The sequence below is a fragment of the Pteropus vampyrus genome, unplaced genomic scaffold (assembly GCF_000151845.1).
Source record: "Pteropus vampyrus isolate Shadow unplaced genomic scaffold, Pvam_2.0 Scaffold1, whole genome shotgun sequence".
Classification (NCBI taxonomy): domain Eukaryota; kingdom Metazoa; phylum Chordata; class Mammalia; order Chiroptera; family Pteropodidae; genus Pteropus; species Pteropus vampyrus.
In genome coordinates, this window is record NW_011888782.1 from 5122524 (window position 1) to 5139196 (window position 16673).

The window sequence follows — 16673 nt, forward strand, 5'->3', positions numbered from 1 at the left end:
GGAAGTATCATCTGGAGAAAGACACTAAAGCAGTCCCATGGAGAGGGACCAATGCTGATACCCCTGCCCCGTTCGGGCCTTCAGATGACTGCAGCTCCAGCTGACATCCGACTGCGATCTCATGAGACTCAAAAGCCAGATTGTTCCAGCTAAGCTGCTCCTAAACTCCTGATATAAGAAACTATGAAATAAATAATTACCATTCCAAGTCACTAAGTTTTGGTTGATTTATTATAGTAGCAATAGATAACAAAGACAGGTTTTGATACCTGAAATTGAAGTGTTAAAAAAAACCCATAAAATACATGGTAGAAGTGTCTATGGGACTGCATAGAAGGTAGAAGAGCCTTGCATAAAGCATCAGTGAAAGACTAAACGGTATGAATGAGACTGTTAACAAAAGACAGCCCATGAGGAAGCTGACAGTGAGGCCTTAAATGAAAGTGGGGAAAACATTAGAGAAAATACATTCCTTACTGTGTAGTGGCAACATGGCAGCCTGCAGTTATAAGGAAAATAGAAAATGTACTTAATAAATTGGGCGATCTAACTAAGGAGCTATCCAAGCAGAGTACTGAAGGTGCTGACAGCTTTACACTGATACTTATAGTAGAATGAAAGAGGAGAAAAACAAAAGGAAGAACTGCTAACAATAAAGGTGCTAGGGCTTGTTAGGTTTAAAGTAAAAGTTTTTCTCCGTCTCAGCCTCTTTAGTCAGCAAAAGATAACATTAAGACACTACTTCTAGGCTAAGATCAAATGTAAGATAGAGTCAGAAAAACAAGATCTAAAAATAAAAACAAGGGCGTGAATGTAAAATCTTTTGTTAAGATCTCAGAAAGCTCTTATGCAGTGCCTCGAAGAACGCTTCTGTCAGACAAGATGCCCTGATGCCCTGTAAAGATTTAAAAAGGCATGCCTCACAAAGTCTTTACCAGTTAGAGGGCAGATATGCTGCTAAACCTCCTACACTGCACATGACAGCCTCTCACAACAAAGAATTCATTGGGCGAAATGTCAATAATCTCAAGGTTGAGAAACTCTGCCATGGAGTACGTGAACCCAGAGGGCAGCAAGAGTATCTACTTATTTCATCTCCATCTCCTTCTTAATCCTTCTGATTAAGATTTGACATAACTCGCTCATGTTTCCATTTCCTGTTTTCTGCACAGAGGGCTTTGCATACAGAAGGTATTTGATAAATACTTCTTGAATTAAGAGTGTTAAATCTAGGCAAACAATGTTGACATAAAATATTATAGAATAATGGTAAGACCTGAAGTCCTAGGTATTATTTCTTTTTTGGCCATTAACAAGTTATAGTTTCTTAAGTCATATTCTTCCTGAACTTCCACTTTCCATGTTTGCAAAATAAAAAGAATTTGATGATGACCAATAACATAAATGCCTGTTTTGGGTACCAGGTACTGGGGAAGATGAAAATACAAAACATAAATACTAAATACTCACAAAAATCCAGGAGACAAAATAGACATTTTACAAATATTCTTAAAGGAAGATAATGAAAATAAAATATGCATGATCTGTAAAAAAACAGAAGAGACACTATTTTCTTTATTAGGATCCTCAACTTGCAGAACAGGAGCTGGTATGCAGTAATTTCTCAAGTAGTATTTGTTGAACGAATAAATAAATTGACAAACCTACAAACAAGCCAACAAATGGAAAATGAAAATTAAATCTGTGGACTCAGGAGGAGGCGAAATATAAGAAAGTCCAGACAGACCAGAGTTCTGTCTTTGTTTTTGTAGTTAATAAAGACAAGAGAAACATATAGTTTTCATAAGCCATAAACTGGTGGTGAACACTGATTTTAAAGAGGCAAAGAAAAGGAAGTAGGAACCTGGTGTTGTGACAGGAGTAGGATCCAGCCCAAGAGGACCATAGAAAAATTCCAAACGTCTAACCTGGGAGTTTGAAATCACCACACAGGTGAGAAGATGAAGCAGAAGGGTTAGGATGACGGGAAATATCAAAGAAGGGGAAAGAGCAGGCAGGGTTGGAGTTTCAAGAGGTGGTATGTGTCACCATCTAAATAGAGGCTTTTGTCAAAGGTTCTATCTAGTTCTCAAATGCCTTGAGTTACATAGCAAACCATCTCTCCTACTGCCTCCTCTCCCCATCATCAAAACAAAAGAAGAACAACAAAAAAACCTTTTTACTCATACATAAAGGTGAAAAATTAGGGAAAAATTAGGCAGATAAATACATGCACTTTAAGTGCAAGACTGTCTCAACTAAAAATGCAGGCTTTATGTTGCAATTTTTCAACAATTAATAAAAAAGGAAAAAGCATGTATATCAGAGTATTTACCCTTGAAGTATCAAAATAGTTTCAATTCCAAATTTGTATGAAAGTCCTAAAAGGTTATGTCATATCACTAGGAATACTTTAGGAGGGGTATTACTTTACCACTCACCAGACTATTTTTTAACCTCACACTCAGTATGTGAACACACAACTATAAATAGTGCTAAAAAATCAGGCTTAATCTAAAACAAGGAGGATCTCAAAGGAAAAACTCTTCTGTTCAGCAGCTCAGGGTGATATAACTGTGCTGCCACTGCATGTATCACTTCTCCCAAATTCCAAAGATTAGGGGCGTCAGGATACTAATAAAAGCACTGGAACTATATATTCTGCAGCAAATACACCTATATTTTCACTCAAATACTAAAAAAAAAAAATTAAGTTTTAAAATATCCCGTAAGTTGGAATAAATGTGTGATAAGACTGTGCATTCTTAAATAGAACAGAAATGGGAAACATCCGCATTAAAAACAGGAGCAGTACAGGAAAATACATATTTCTAAATAAATACGTGCAACCATGATAATCAAATATTTTGTTTTTACCTTAAATGTTGTCAAATGAGGAAGGACGACAGGCCATTTGACAGAAGAATTGTTTCTTATATTCCTGAAACTCTGTTTTTCCCCCTCTTTAATATTTAAGAAACACACACAGGTTGCCGACAACTCTTACAGAGCGGCTTGTGTTGTAGTTTTCACTTTCTCGGCTGTGAACAAGTGCATATGTGAGGGCTGGTCGTGCATGCACAAGTATGTACTTTGCCTGCATTACATAAAATCACAGCACAACACCAAGTACATCCACTCATTCATGTGTGCCTGCAGTCCACCTCGAGGAGACTGAAAATATAAATACAAGCTGCTATTTTGGTGTGATCACACGAACATGGCAGCTTGTGTGTTTTTTTTTTCCCTAACATTTTAACACTGGGCAGATTGTCTGCATTAACACACACCAAAATCAATTCTGCTCTGAAATTGCTTGTAAAATCTTCCTTCCCTAAGGAATTTCTTTTTTATTTAAGTACAAAATGGGTTTGGAGGAAATTGTATAAAAGATACCAACATTTAGGACGTCTTAAATATAAAGTGTGACAATCAAGTCACACTTTACAGAATATTGACAGTATTGCTCCCAAAATGGAAACTGTGGAGAAGATGGACTTCAAACAAGAAAAAAAAAAAAATCAAGTTAACTTTGTAAAATCACTTCTGTATATCACTAACATACAAATATAGAAAAAAATTCAAACTAGTCTAATTTCAAGCTGCTTACTACATTGTAACATAATAGGTAAATTTGACCAAAACTCAGATGAAACTTATATATTATAAAAATACATGAAGGTTTCTTAATGGCATAGAAAAGAAAAAAAGTAAATATGTAGCATAGGCCCTATCTAAAAGTTCAGTATCAATAAAAAATAAAATGCAGACATTCATATCAGATACTATAAAAATATGACAAGAATGAATTATATATCATGCTGTCCAACAGAACTTTCTATAATAGAAATGTTCTATATCTGTGCTGTCTCATACAATAGCCGTGAGCACTTGAAATGTGGCTACTATGAATGAAGACTTAATCTTAAGTTTTATTTAATCTTAATTAATTTTAAATGGCCACATGAGCCTGGTGGCTACCAAAGTGGACAGCACACATTTACAGTTTTAAAAAGATAATTTTAGCAATTATTAATGAATCCACAAAATATCAAATGACAAGCTATATTTAACAGAGGATACAAAGTTTGCTTAAACAGATTATGTCTAAAGCTTGGACCATAAAGTATAAACAAAAGGAAGGATTAAAATGAGAAAGTTGGATCTTTACAGATTTAACCATATCATGGAGATTCAAGTAGGAAAGAATGTAATTAAATGATGAATGAGCTGCCTGAAGTGCTAACTGTAATGACCCTATAATAACCAGAAACATAAAAGACCAAAAATTGAAGATGAGGACTAGCATATCCAATAGAGGATCAGATAAATTTTAAATACAGTCAAAGTTACAATTATAAAAGTAAGCTAAAGAATTTCAGTCATTTAATTGAAGGGAGAGGGAGAACACATTTGAAGAAAACATGATACTATTTGGCAATAGCTTATAAATATGTTAATTAGCAAATGATGTTATAGACACTATAAATACACTTTTAGAATAGACCTTGATAGACCAAATAACAGACTTCTTTGGCATCTACTATGAAGATGATATTTTATTCTGAACTCAATACTTCCCATCATTTTAAATTATACTGAATTTCATCTAATATTACAGCCTTTGAAGCATGGCAAAATGGGTTCGGAATGGACAATTCAAGTTCCAAATTAGAAATGCTGTAAATTGGAATTCTTTGATTTACCTTTTGATTTTCAGTTTTTCTCAATAATAAAAATGAGAATAGTAACAACCTCATTAGGTTGAGATAAAGAACAATTAATTGAAATGAATACAAATGCTCTGAGGTAAAAAGGGGTTAGTAGAATAAAAGAATATTAAAATTAGTTGAAAGAGGAGGTAATATTTAATACAGTGACATATTCAAATCAAATAAATTCAATAATGATAGCAACAGCACAGCTTATGAGATGAAATTATCTTGTTTAAGCTCAGGCTAGAAGACTGATAATAGTATTTATTTTTTTTTAAAGTGTGCTTATATCGCTGAAGACTGAAAATGTTAGAGATTGTTATTACTAAAATCGAACGCCTGATCATGAGTGATAAGCTTCACAATCAATGAGCATTTATTAAACAGTTGACTCTGTACAGTGAGACAAAAACAAGATTAGGCGCCATGCCCTCCAGGGGCTTACTGTTAGGTTTGAAAGATGAGACCCGGGCTTGTACATACTGCTTCCATTATAGCACCAGCTATCTTGCACTGTAACTTATTTATTTTTTTTTTTGGCTGTGTTCGCTATTAGACTTTAAGCTTCTTAAGGGTCCATGCCATATTTATCTTGGCATCTCCAGTGCCTGGCACCCGGAGGAGATTGATATAAATGTATTGACTATACTGGCAAATTGAATACCCTGGCAGGTCTAAATAAATATAAGACTGAACAAAATTAAGTAATATCATCAAGAAGTTATTAAGAATATTCTACTAGAACATACAATAGGCGTAAATTATTTCCAATTATAAAAACTGAAAATGCTTCATGAACAGGGTGGTGATAAACTCAGGTTCTAAAGGATGAACTGTCAGGAATCCAACAGGAAGCAGGGGGTGTTAGTTGCATTCCCAAGAGGAGGAGCCAAGTAATGCAAAGCATGGAAAATGGAAAGCACAAAACCTGTTCAAGGAATAATGTCACAGCACTGGTCTAAAAGGGAACTGTGAGGGATGTCAGATTTCTGGTTCTGCATGTAAGGAGTCTGGACATTGCTACTCCATCCTAACAAATAAAAAGCTGAGCAGAATAAAAAATCAACAGCTTTTCTTAGATCCAGAAGAACGGGGAGGACACAGGGCAAACCGCTGTCCTCAAAACTGGACAGACAAGGAAATACAGTGAGTCACAATTTAACCAGAGAGACTCACAAGCAGGAACCAGTTCCTGTAATTGGAGATTACTGGAAGCTTCATGTAGACAACTCTAAGAGTTAAAAACACCACATGGACCTGGTCACTGCGGGGCCTCGCAATATTGTGAGATTTACTTCTGGGAGCTTGACCAGGTTCCCACAGCAAATATCAGAGAAAAATCCCCTTGGCTTTCAGCAATGGGAGTGGAAAGGAGCTATTTTGAACACAGCATTCTGTTCTTCTTTTTTTTTTTTAATCAGGTTTATTGGGGTAACATTGGTTAATACAATTATATAATTTTCAGGTGTATATTATAATTTGACATCTATATATTCTATTGTGTGTTTACCACCCAAAGTCCATATATTTGATCCTCTTTATCCACTTCACCCTCCCCCTACCCCTCTATATTTGACCCCCTTGACCCCATTTACCTTCCCTCTCCTCCCCCACCTCCTACCCTCCGGTAACCACCAACCCATTGTCCACGTCCATGGGTCTCTGTTTGTCCTGTTCATTTGTTGCTTTTAGGTTTCTATCCCACATATAAGTGATAGCATGTGATTTTCAACTTTTTCTGTCTGGCTTAACAAGGACTGCCCTCAGGGGAAACTAACCAGAGCCTAACCTGCTGGGGTGTTATCGGAGCCTAACTGACCTGGGGGAGGAGAAACACCCGACTTCAGGCCACTCTAGCCATCCTGTCCCATCTATGGGAAGACGGGGGAGTGTGGTAGAGACTGAGAAACACCTGTGAAGGTCACAGTCCAAAGGTACAGGCTCACTAAAAGACTGAGACCTAATCATAGGACTAAAAAACTCTTCCCCTCCTCCGTCATTTTATCACATTCTAAAGGCCTATTTACGGCAGTTCCTTTCACACACTACATTATGCCCAGCTATCAAGAAAAAAATTACAAGACATACCAAAAGGAAAAAAGCACAATTTGAAGAGACAGAGCAAGCATCAGAAACAGACAAGGCAGATAAGTTAGAATTATGAGTTCAGGAATTCAAAAGAATTATGATTAATATGCTAAGATCTCTAATAAATATAGTGAAAGCATGTAAGAACAATGGGCAATGTAAGCAGAGAGATGGAAATCCTAAGAAAAAAGCAAAAAAGAAATACTAAGGATTAAAAACACTGTAGCAGAAATGAAGAATGCCTCTGATGGGTTTTTTAGTAAACTAAACATGGCTGAGGAATGAATCTCTGAGCTAGAGGATTTATTGAGAGTCCTCAAAAACTAAAAAGCAAAAAGAACAAAGACTGAAAAAAATAAAGAATGGAAAATCCAAGGACTGTGGGACAACTATAAAAGTCTAACATATACATAATGGGAATATCAGAAGAAGAAAGAAAGAAACAGAAGAAATATTTGAAATGATAACTGAGAAATTCCCCAAATTAATGTCAGACACCAAACCACAGATCCAGCAAGCTCAGAGAACACCAAGCAAGATAAATGCCAAAGAAATACACCTAGGCATATCGTTTTCAAACTACAAAAAAAATCAAAGATAAAATTCTTAAGGAGGAAAAAAACCCTTACTTATACAGGAACAAAGACAAGAATTGCTCATCCAACTTTTCAGAAACCATGCAAGCAAGAAGAAAGTGAAGGGAAATATTTAAAGTGTTGAGAGGAAAAAAAAAAATGAATCTAGAATTCTGCACCTTGCAAAATTATCCTTTCAAAGTAAAGAAGAAATAAAAATATTCTTAGACAAAAATAGGGGATTTGTTTCAAGCAGACTTGCCTCACCAGAAATGATTTTTAAAAAGTTCTTTAGAGAAAAGTAAAATAACATAGGTCAGAAACTTGGATATACATAAAGGAAGAGTGTAAGAAAGAATATATGTGAATAAAAATAAACAAAAACTTTTATTTTTCTTATTCTTAATTGATATAACAGATATATATATACATACATACATTTGTACATATATGCTTATATGTGCTTATATAGAAGTGAAATGAATGACAGAAATGATACAAAAGATAAGAAGGAGGAATTACAATTATTTTATTATATGGTACTCACTTGTGAAGTGGTATACTGTTATTTAAAAGTGGACTTTGATTAGCTGAAATGTATTACTGCAAATTTTAGGGCAATCACTAAATAAAAGTGAAAAAGGAAATATAACCAATATACTAAGAAAGAAGAGAAAATGGAGTAATAAAACATGCTCAATTAAAACACTGAAAGGCAGAAAGAATGGAGCACAAAAACTGGAACAAAAACCAAGAGTAACATAGAAAACGGTAATAAATATAATAGATAATAATCTAAGTATATCTACAATCACTTTGAATATCAATGACCTAGATGTACCAATTAAAAGACAGACTGTCAGCACAGATGGAAAAACAAGACCCAAATCTATGTTGCTTATACGTTGCCTATAAGAAACACACTTTAAATATAAAGACACGTTAGATTAAAAGTAAATGGATGGGGAAAAATATACCATGCTAACACTAATTAAAAGGTAAAAAAGAACATTACATAATAATAAAAGGATCGATTCTCCAAGAAGACCTAACAAACCTTAACATGTACAAGCCTCATAAAAGAACATCAAACTGTATAAGGGAAAATCTAATAAAATTGCAAAGAGAAATAAAAGAATCCAGTATCATGGCTAGCATCTTCAATCCCCCACTATTAGAAATGGACAGATCTGGCAGGCAGAAGATCAGTAAGGACATAGTTGAACTCAACAGCATCATCCATCAACTGCATATAATTGACATCTATACATGACTTCATCAAACAACAGAATACACATTCTTCTCAAGCTCACATGGAACATTCACAAAATAGACCACATTTTGGACCATAAAACACACCCTAACAGATTTGACAGAATAGAAATCATACAATGTCTGCTCTTAGACCACAGTGGAATTAAACTATACATCAATAACAGAAAGATAAAAGGAAAACCCTAAAAGAGAACTGTGTGCGTGTTAAGGAGTAAATCCATTCTTTTGCAGACTACAGAGTCATAGAAGGTTTAAGATTAGACAAGTATCATGACTAAAATGTGCTTTGAGAAAACAGAGCTGTAATACAGGGATAGGATTAGAAGAGACAGGTAATAGATCCAAGAGAAAAATAAGTAAGAGACTAGGTAGGTGGTAAAAAGGACCTGAAACAGCAGTAAAAATGGGACAGAATTGATGAATGTGAGAGAAGTACATATAATGATGCTCTCATTTGTATTTAAAAATATAAAATGCATATCCTCAACCTTTCTACTCTTAGCCATCTTTAGTCTAAGTCAATAACATTCCTCAACTTAAAACACTGCAATCGTTTCATCCCTAGCTGCTTTTCGAGCTTCCATTCTTACTTCTACCTTCACCAGACTATTGCAGCAGCTAGGATTATCTTTTAAGATATCACTCCCCTGTTCAATATCTCCCGAGGCTTCTCATTGCAACAGAAATAAAATCCAAACTCCTTACTATGGTCTTTAGGACTGCTCATCTGGCATTTGCCCTCCTCTCAAATTTTCCCATTTATTTATTTGTTTGTTCATTCATTCATTCATTCATTCATTCATTTTTCTTTCTATCTATCTATCTATCTATCTATTATTATTATTATTATTATTATTATGGTGACATTAGTTAACGAAATCCAGTCATATATATATTCGATTGCATGTTCACCGATCATATTCTCCTACTTAAGTCACTTGCTTCCCACTATACTTGCCTTCCCTTTGTTCCTCTAAATAACCGAGTTTATTTTAACTGAGGGACTTTGCACCACCTGTTCCCTCTGCCTGGACTGTTCTTCTCCTAGATCTTCACATGACTGGCTTTAAAAATTTTTTCACATCTCAACTCAAATATTATCTTCTCAGAGATGCCTTTTCTGATCATTGTTCCTAAGGCAGGCATCCCTCTAGCTATCCTATTACCCTTCTTTCTTCACATCGATTACCACCCTCTACAATTACCCTCTTTATCTATACATGCTTATTGTCTCACTCTCCCACTCCCCAACACTAAAATATACATCTTGTGATAGCACCACCTTATTTATCTTATCATCACTCTGTTACCACAATGCAAAGGATCAGACTGGAACATAGTAGGCATTCAATAAATAGACATTAAACAAAACGAAATTCTTATCACAGATGCTAGTGAAGAAATACCACTGTATAACATTCACTGAACTGTACTTCCTTTCTTCTCCTACTGCATTATGAGCTGCTTTATTGGCTTGATTGAAAACATGAATTTTAGATCATGTAGTGCCTTATAAAGAGAGTGTATTATCTAAAGTAGTAAAATTATTCAAGCTATTCAGCTTTTATGAGTAGGCAATTTGGTGGCTTTAAAATAATCTTATCCTACAAGCTAAGTTACTTGTCACAAAAGGTATACAGAGATGGCAAGGAAACTTAATCTAAATATAGAGAGCACCATGGGAGAGCCTTCTGGGGAAGAAGGTATGCAACCTCCTCCACCTGTGCTATGAACTGACTATAGCTGCCTTCCCTGAATCTCTGGTTCGCCAACTTAATTAAAATGTACTAGTGGAGAAAACTTGTAAAAAAAAAAAAAAAAATTAGCCATACATGTGTTTTACATACACACACACACACACACACACACATACAATTTTTATAAGAAAAATGCATAGAAAATATAAAACCAAATAGTGTCAAGAATACAGCTTTCAAGCAATAATACTTTCTAACAGAGCAAAGCAGAAATGTCTGAGCTAAGTAACCAAAATGATGAATGGGATTCCATCGCCACTTCTTATTTGGCTTAGCTATCCAGGTTTTATTTTCTCCTTCTCTTGTTTGCGATTTCTTTTAACCAACCTGGCCCATATGGCCTCTGAGTGTGTGCCTCTGCCCCAGTACCACGGTACCGTCATTTCCATTTAATAACGGTAGAGAGATTGATTGTAATCCTTCCTATTAGCCACTTAAAGTTGAAGCTGTCAAGTTTTCTAAGATAATCGCCTAGCATTTTTAAAAAGAGATACTTTTACTGCTTAGTTAGCAATATATACCTTGCATTTTGTTTTTAGAGGCCTATTTTACTGCCACTGATTACCTAGTTACTTAAATGATGGATAAGGAAATTTATTCTTTGTTTTATTCAACAAATATTTACTGAGTACCTCCAGTACACCAACACAATGGCATTCTACTTTCTGAAACTCATACTGGAAAGATCAAGCACAACCACCTCACATCTCTGAAAGCAGCTTTCCTATAAGTGGCTACTCCTGGGTTAAATGAATAACTCAAGCTCATCAAAATGATCTATACCTCCCACCTCACAACCCACTACCGTTGCCAGTCATCTATGATATTTTTGTTGTACTCTGATTCATGAGTCCTCTGAATTTTTTTTATTTTAAAACAAAATTTCACTTGTTAGACATGTAGAATAATCTTAATAGCAGGCCATGACATCTGATTATTCCATTTGGACCTGGAAAGAGATAAATATCAGAGAGCTAGAGGGCTTGACACTGTAATAGATCTAGTTGGAGTTGAAGTAGGAGTGGGAAGACAGACAAAGCTGCAGGACTTGGAAGAAGGCACCAGAGAGAACCTGGCTCATCCTAGATCCAAAGATTAAATTATATTTACTAACACGTATGTAATTTTTTAAAGTATAAATGTATCTCATTCACTACTACAGCATATACTTATTAATCTATAACAATATCTGAGGTGATTACTATTATTCCAGTTTTAAAGGACACTGAGGAGAAAGACACTTGTTAAAAGTAATTTGCCCAAGATTACAGAGAATGTTGCTAGAACTTACTTCAGGATCTTCCTACACAAATTCTATGTACTTCTCACTGCCTGACCCAGAAAGATGAGGTCCAATATATAAAAGTTATGGATATTAACTATGTGCTAAACAAGAAACTAGTTTTTCACAACGTAAATACTGAGTAGACTGAGAGAAGAGGTTGTTTGCAAACCTGAATGGTTCAAGAGGAAGAGAAATAAGGAGAGTAGTTGTCATTTAAAAAGTAATATGATTAAAAAGGTATTTAAAAGTGTAAAGCAAGAGAGAAATTTTTCTATCAATACCAATATTATGAATGCATAATATTGTATCAAAACAACTTAAATCAAAAACATATGACTTCAAGTAATTGTTGGAATTTGAAAAACTGATTAAATGTTATTTTAAGAGTATCAATATTATAAATATAATAATTTATTTTGAAAAGGAGAGAACAGAAATCTATGTTTTAAGAATAGAAAATGATCATTATTATCAAAACTTGGCCAAAATAACTGTTATTAATAAAAGTAGAACATTACATTCAATTAAGGCTCCCCTATGGGTTTTGCATTTTGATAAATTACAAAGAGGTAACACAAATTTGAATTATCGAAAATAACTTATAAGTAGTTCTACATACGTTCTATTGACATCTTGTTCAATCATTGATCGAAGTTCTTTATCTTGGAAGAATTTGTTCCAAAGACTCTGAAATATAGGAGAACAACCTATTCAAAATAGTCTCACATCTTTGCTTGACTTTAATGATCTCAATTTAATAATTTAAATGATTAAATTTATCCTTCTCTGAGTTATCATTTCACATTGCAGATAAGAAACTTGAAATTGGAATAATTTTTATTAAAATCTAATTTACTCTCAGGAACACATCCTTATTCTAACATCAATTTTTCCAGTGATGTTACTGTATGTATTTAAATTTCTTCTGTTAACTTATATAAAGTGAATTATATTTTTTACTATGTACCTGCTACTAGCCCTACGATGACAAAAAGTTCTGCTTGGTCCCAACTTGAAGCTGACCTGAATTCCCAATATACTAAGAAAGACATGTAATGTTTTCTACAAAGCTTGGTTTTATAATTAAATAGATTTTAATGTACGTTTCAAAATGTGGATTTAAGTTTTAAAATTTACTTAACAATATTTTATGCTGCCATACCATAGACTACATCTATAATAATTATATGTATCAGGAAAAAGAAATGCTAATAGATATGAAAAAAATTTTTCCATATATATTAACTGGAAAAAAAAAATTTCTGTTAGCAGGGAACTAGGAATGAGGAATTAGAGCTTTAATTAAAGAAGATATACAACACCCCTAAGTAGTAATTATTCCTAGTCTTCACTAAAATATGAGTGCAGATAGGCCTAACTTTTTCCCTGTTCTTTAAAAACTTTAGTAGACTCACTACAAACAGTTTCCTTTTTTCTTGAAAGCTAGTCTACTAAGTAAACCCTCCTCTATTTTAATTATAAAGAGAGGCTTTCTCCCCAATTCCTCACTGCAATCCTTGATAGAACTGTTCTATCCTCACCTTTCTTCTATTTTGCCCTTAGTTCTAAAAGAGCCTCCTGGGACTTCTCTGTAGTGCCATTCCACAGAAATAGATCATAAACTTCCTACAGAATAGTAAGTATATAACATGGAATAATTTCCATCAGGTTTTAGGTGGTATAGTATGTGGGTTAAAAAAAAAAAACAAAAGTCGTATGAAATAACACTGCTTTCGTGGTGATTGATAACTAGTCTGATAAACACACTCTTACGGGCAAAAGAAGTTGAGATAGGAATAAAGACAAACTTTACCCCTTCATCTTGTGAAAGGGGATTATTGATCATCAAATCTTGCTGGCCAACAACCTTCCTTGGGTTTGTGATGTGCTGGTAAAGAAAGAAAGAATACACATAAAGATCAGAGGCTACCAAACTTTATGCGTAAGAAAACGATTATATTAATAAAAGTACAACTTACTATTTCTTTGATGTTGCTATACCATGCTCTTAATTCTTTAATTTTACTTATCCACTGACTTTTATCTTGAGGAAGAACACAAAGAAATAGCTGTCAAGAAAAAAAATGAAAACTTATAAAAATCATAATAAGTAAAATATGAAACTATGCCAAACAGAATCATCTGAAAATTGAGCTATTCATATTCATGGTATTACATATTCATATCATTCATTCCAATTCTCAATAAATTATATTTGGAGATATTTAAGGTATATATATTTAGACAATTCAAAAAGTGAACAAAGACCAAACAAACAAAATCTTAAAAGCTATACCACAAAATGGAATCAACCTACCCTCCAGATTTATATTAAAAATGAACAAAAAAAAATTCATTGAGGTTTAGGTATAATTCTCATTTTATAGTCTTATTAATGGGGCAGAGGGAGCATTAACAGGCACAAGGTCCGAACAGTAATTTTAAGGTTTAAGATTTGTTTTCAAAGAAGCAGGTAAAGGACAGAGGAAAACAATGTTAGGACACAGCCTGAGAAGTGAAGTCATTCCTTTTACAGCAGAAAATTTAATTTACAACTGGCAGTCAGCTTACGAAAATAATAAGCATTCTTAAAAAGACAAATTTGATTTAATTTAGTTGACTACAACATTAAAATAAATCTGGATTTGAGTTTATTTTCAGCAAACGAAGGACACTAAAAGTTAAACAACAAAGAATGCGGGTGAGGCACCCGTGTTTGTACACAAACATTCTAGCAGCAGGTCTCCTGACTTCACTGCCTGCATCCGACAGAAGAAAAATGTATTTTAATTATTAACTCTAAATTATTAAATCTAAAACTGTCTAATACATCATGTGTTCCTTACTGGCTTTACTTGCAGACTCTAGATGCTCGATTTATGCAGAAATACCCTAAAAAACTTTCAATAGAAGCCATTTTAGAAATGAGTCTAAATCTAAATTAATTCATTGTGCGAGAACAAAAAGGGACAATATTTCCAAGCAATTAAAAAGATAACTGCAGATTGTTACTAGTTTTGGTAACCAGTGGCCTTTTCTCTCAGAAAGAGACTGACCTAATTTCCTTCTACTTCTCCTTGCTGCCCTTCACTTTGTGTTTCCAGTACGAGAAATATAAAAAATCTTTTCTACCTGCTATTATGAAGAAAAAAGGGAAGATGACTAAACGATGGCACATGATATAATAGGAACCTGAAAGTTAATACCCCTCTGCTTCTGCCCAGCTTCAAGGATTTCTGCAAAAGCCTCTGGGGAATGTAAGGTGTTGCTCTGAATTCTGCACCATCAACTGAGATGAAAAGACAGTTATTTCAAATGACACCTTTACCATCAGCAGTTATTCAGAACTAAGGTGGTTGAACCTTATCAGTAAACATCCTATGAACGATAAACATGGATGGCCAAAAATGGGCAGTGAAGTCTCTTGGAAAATTCAGTGATCCCCTGCTTAGGTAATCTTCAAGGGCATCAGGTAATGTGTTGACATACTGCAACCACAAACTGTAAATAAATATTTTCTCCTTACCTTCCAGCAAATGCTGCGGAACCTGCTGCTTCTCAGCTGCCCATTAATCCCCTTCTGCCTTATTGTTGCCAAGTAATTGTTGTTTACAAATAGTTCTTCCCATTCTTTCCTACATGCAAGAAACCAAAGCATGGGGATCCTTTTGTTAAAATTCTTCTGCTTGGAGAGAAGTGCTACAGGAAATTAATTTTAAATAAGTCTAAGAAATGCAACTTTAAAAACGTATATATTGAGTTGTGTACTGTTTCTGAATGCATGGCTGTCTTTTTGGACAGAGTTCTTCTGTAGATTTAATGAATATGTAGATCGCTATAATTATGCCAGCTACTGAAATTCATACTGTCTATGGAGGCTATTCCATTTCCTCTGAAATGCTGGTAGTGCGGTTCAGTGAATAGACAAGAAAAAAATGAATATTAATATGAGCTTATGACTGCTTTAGCCATTGACAAAGATATACCTGCTCCAAAAATACACAACAAAAAAGTATATTGTTGATTATATTGGTTTCTCACATGAAATATCTGTTTAAATGAACCCATTTCTCTTTAATGTCAGACTGGGCAGTTAAATATAATAGAAGACTACTTTCTTTAACTTTTAGTGCTATTTACTATTGAAATCTCTGCAACTTCTTTCTACATGATCAGTTTTAAAATTTTAACAGGTGCAGGCAAATTTGAAAAAAAATCAAAAAATTAAAAAGCCTCACTGTAAAAACTGTTAAAGGCAAGCTTGAGTACCTTGCAGTACCTATGGCTGAGTAGATAAACAACTGAAATATGCCTCCCAGGCACGCAGGCACCAGGGGCCTAACACCTGTGCCTCATTAATATACAAGTAAATCTGCTCTACTGGGAAACAATTGGAAATTAATTGTCCCAAACCATTTACTGAGTTTGAATAAAGGAAGTAGACCTATATTCACAGCATCTTGTACCAAACTAAACATCAAGAATCATTTGTCAACAGTTGAGGCTACTGAGTACAGCTTTATAAAATATCTCTCAGATTTCATAATGCCACAATAAACTTATAATTAAAATTTTTTTATCAAAGCTAAAACCCTACAAGTCTCTTCAGTTGTTCTCAAAAGAAAGCCTCTAAAAGCCTGCCACATGTACACGCAGCAGTTGTCATGGGCCAGCCTTGCACACTATGTTATCTCAGAGCCAGAAACGTAACCAATTGTACACTGAAGTTCAAAAAACAGATTGTGGAGCAAGCTACATCTTCTCCACAGAGTTTTCCAGCAGTGTTACCAAGGCAAGGGCATGTTCCCTATTGCCACCAGCAGAACTTCCAGCCGCATCCCTGTAGGCTGATCCCCAATCATACCAAGCCTCTGTCAGTAGGGCCTTGTGGATAAGTATGCTAAGTGGGACACACGCTCAAGAAGTACACTCCTAATACCACTCCGTGTAAACTTCCTATTCTCATCACTCTATTCAT

General features: G+C 34.6%; 1 protein-coding gene across 1 annotated transcript in view; it reads right to left on the reverse strand.

Annotated features, from left to right (window-relative positions):
* The window catches only part of TBC1D5 (TBC1 domain family member 5), a 373122-nt gene that overhangs the window by 211827 nt on the left and 144622 nt on the right, over nt 1-16673 (reverse strand). The window contains exons 4-7 of the mRNA XM_023527949.1: nt 15222-15330; nt 13675-13764; nt 13509-13583; nt 12315-12382 (exon numbers count right to left, since the gene is read on the reverse strand). Of these exons, the coding sequence (XP_023383717.1) occupies nt 12315-12382; nt 13509-13583; nt 13675-13764; nt 15222-15330 (342 nt within the window). The remainder of the gene's footprint in view (nt 1-12314; nt 12383-13508; nt 13584-13674; nt 13765-15221; nt 15331-16673) is intronic.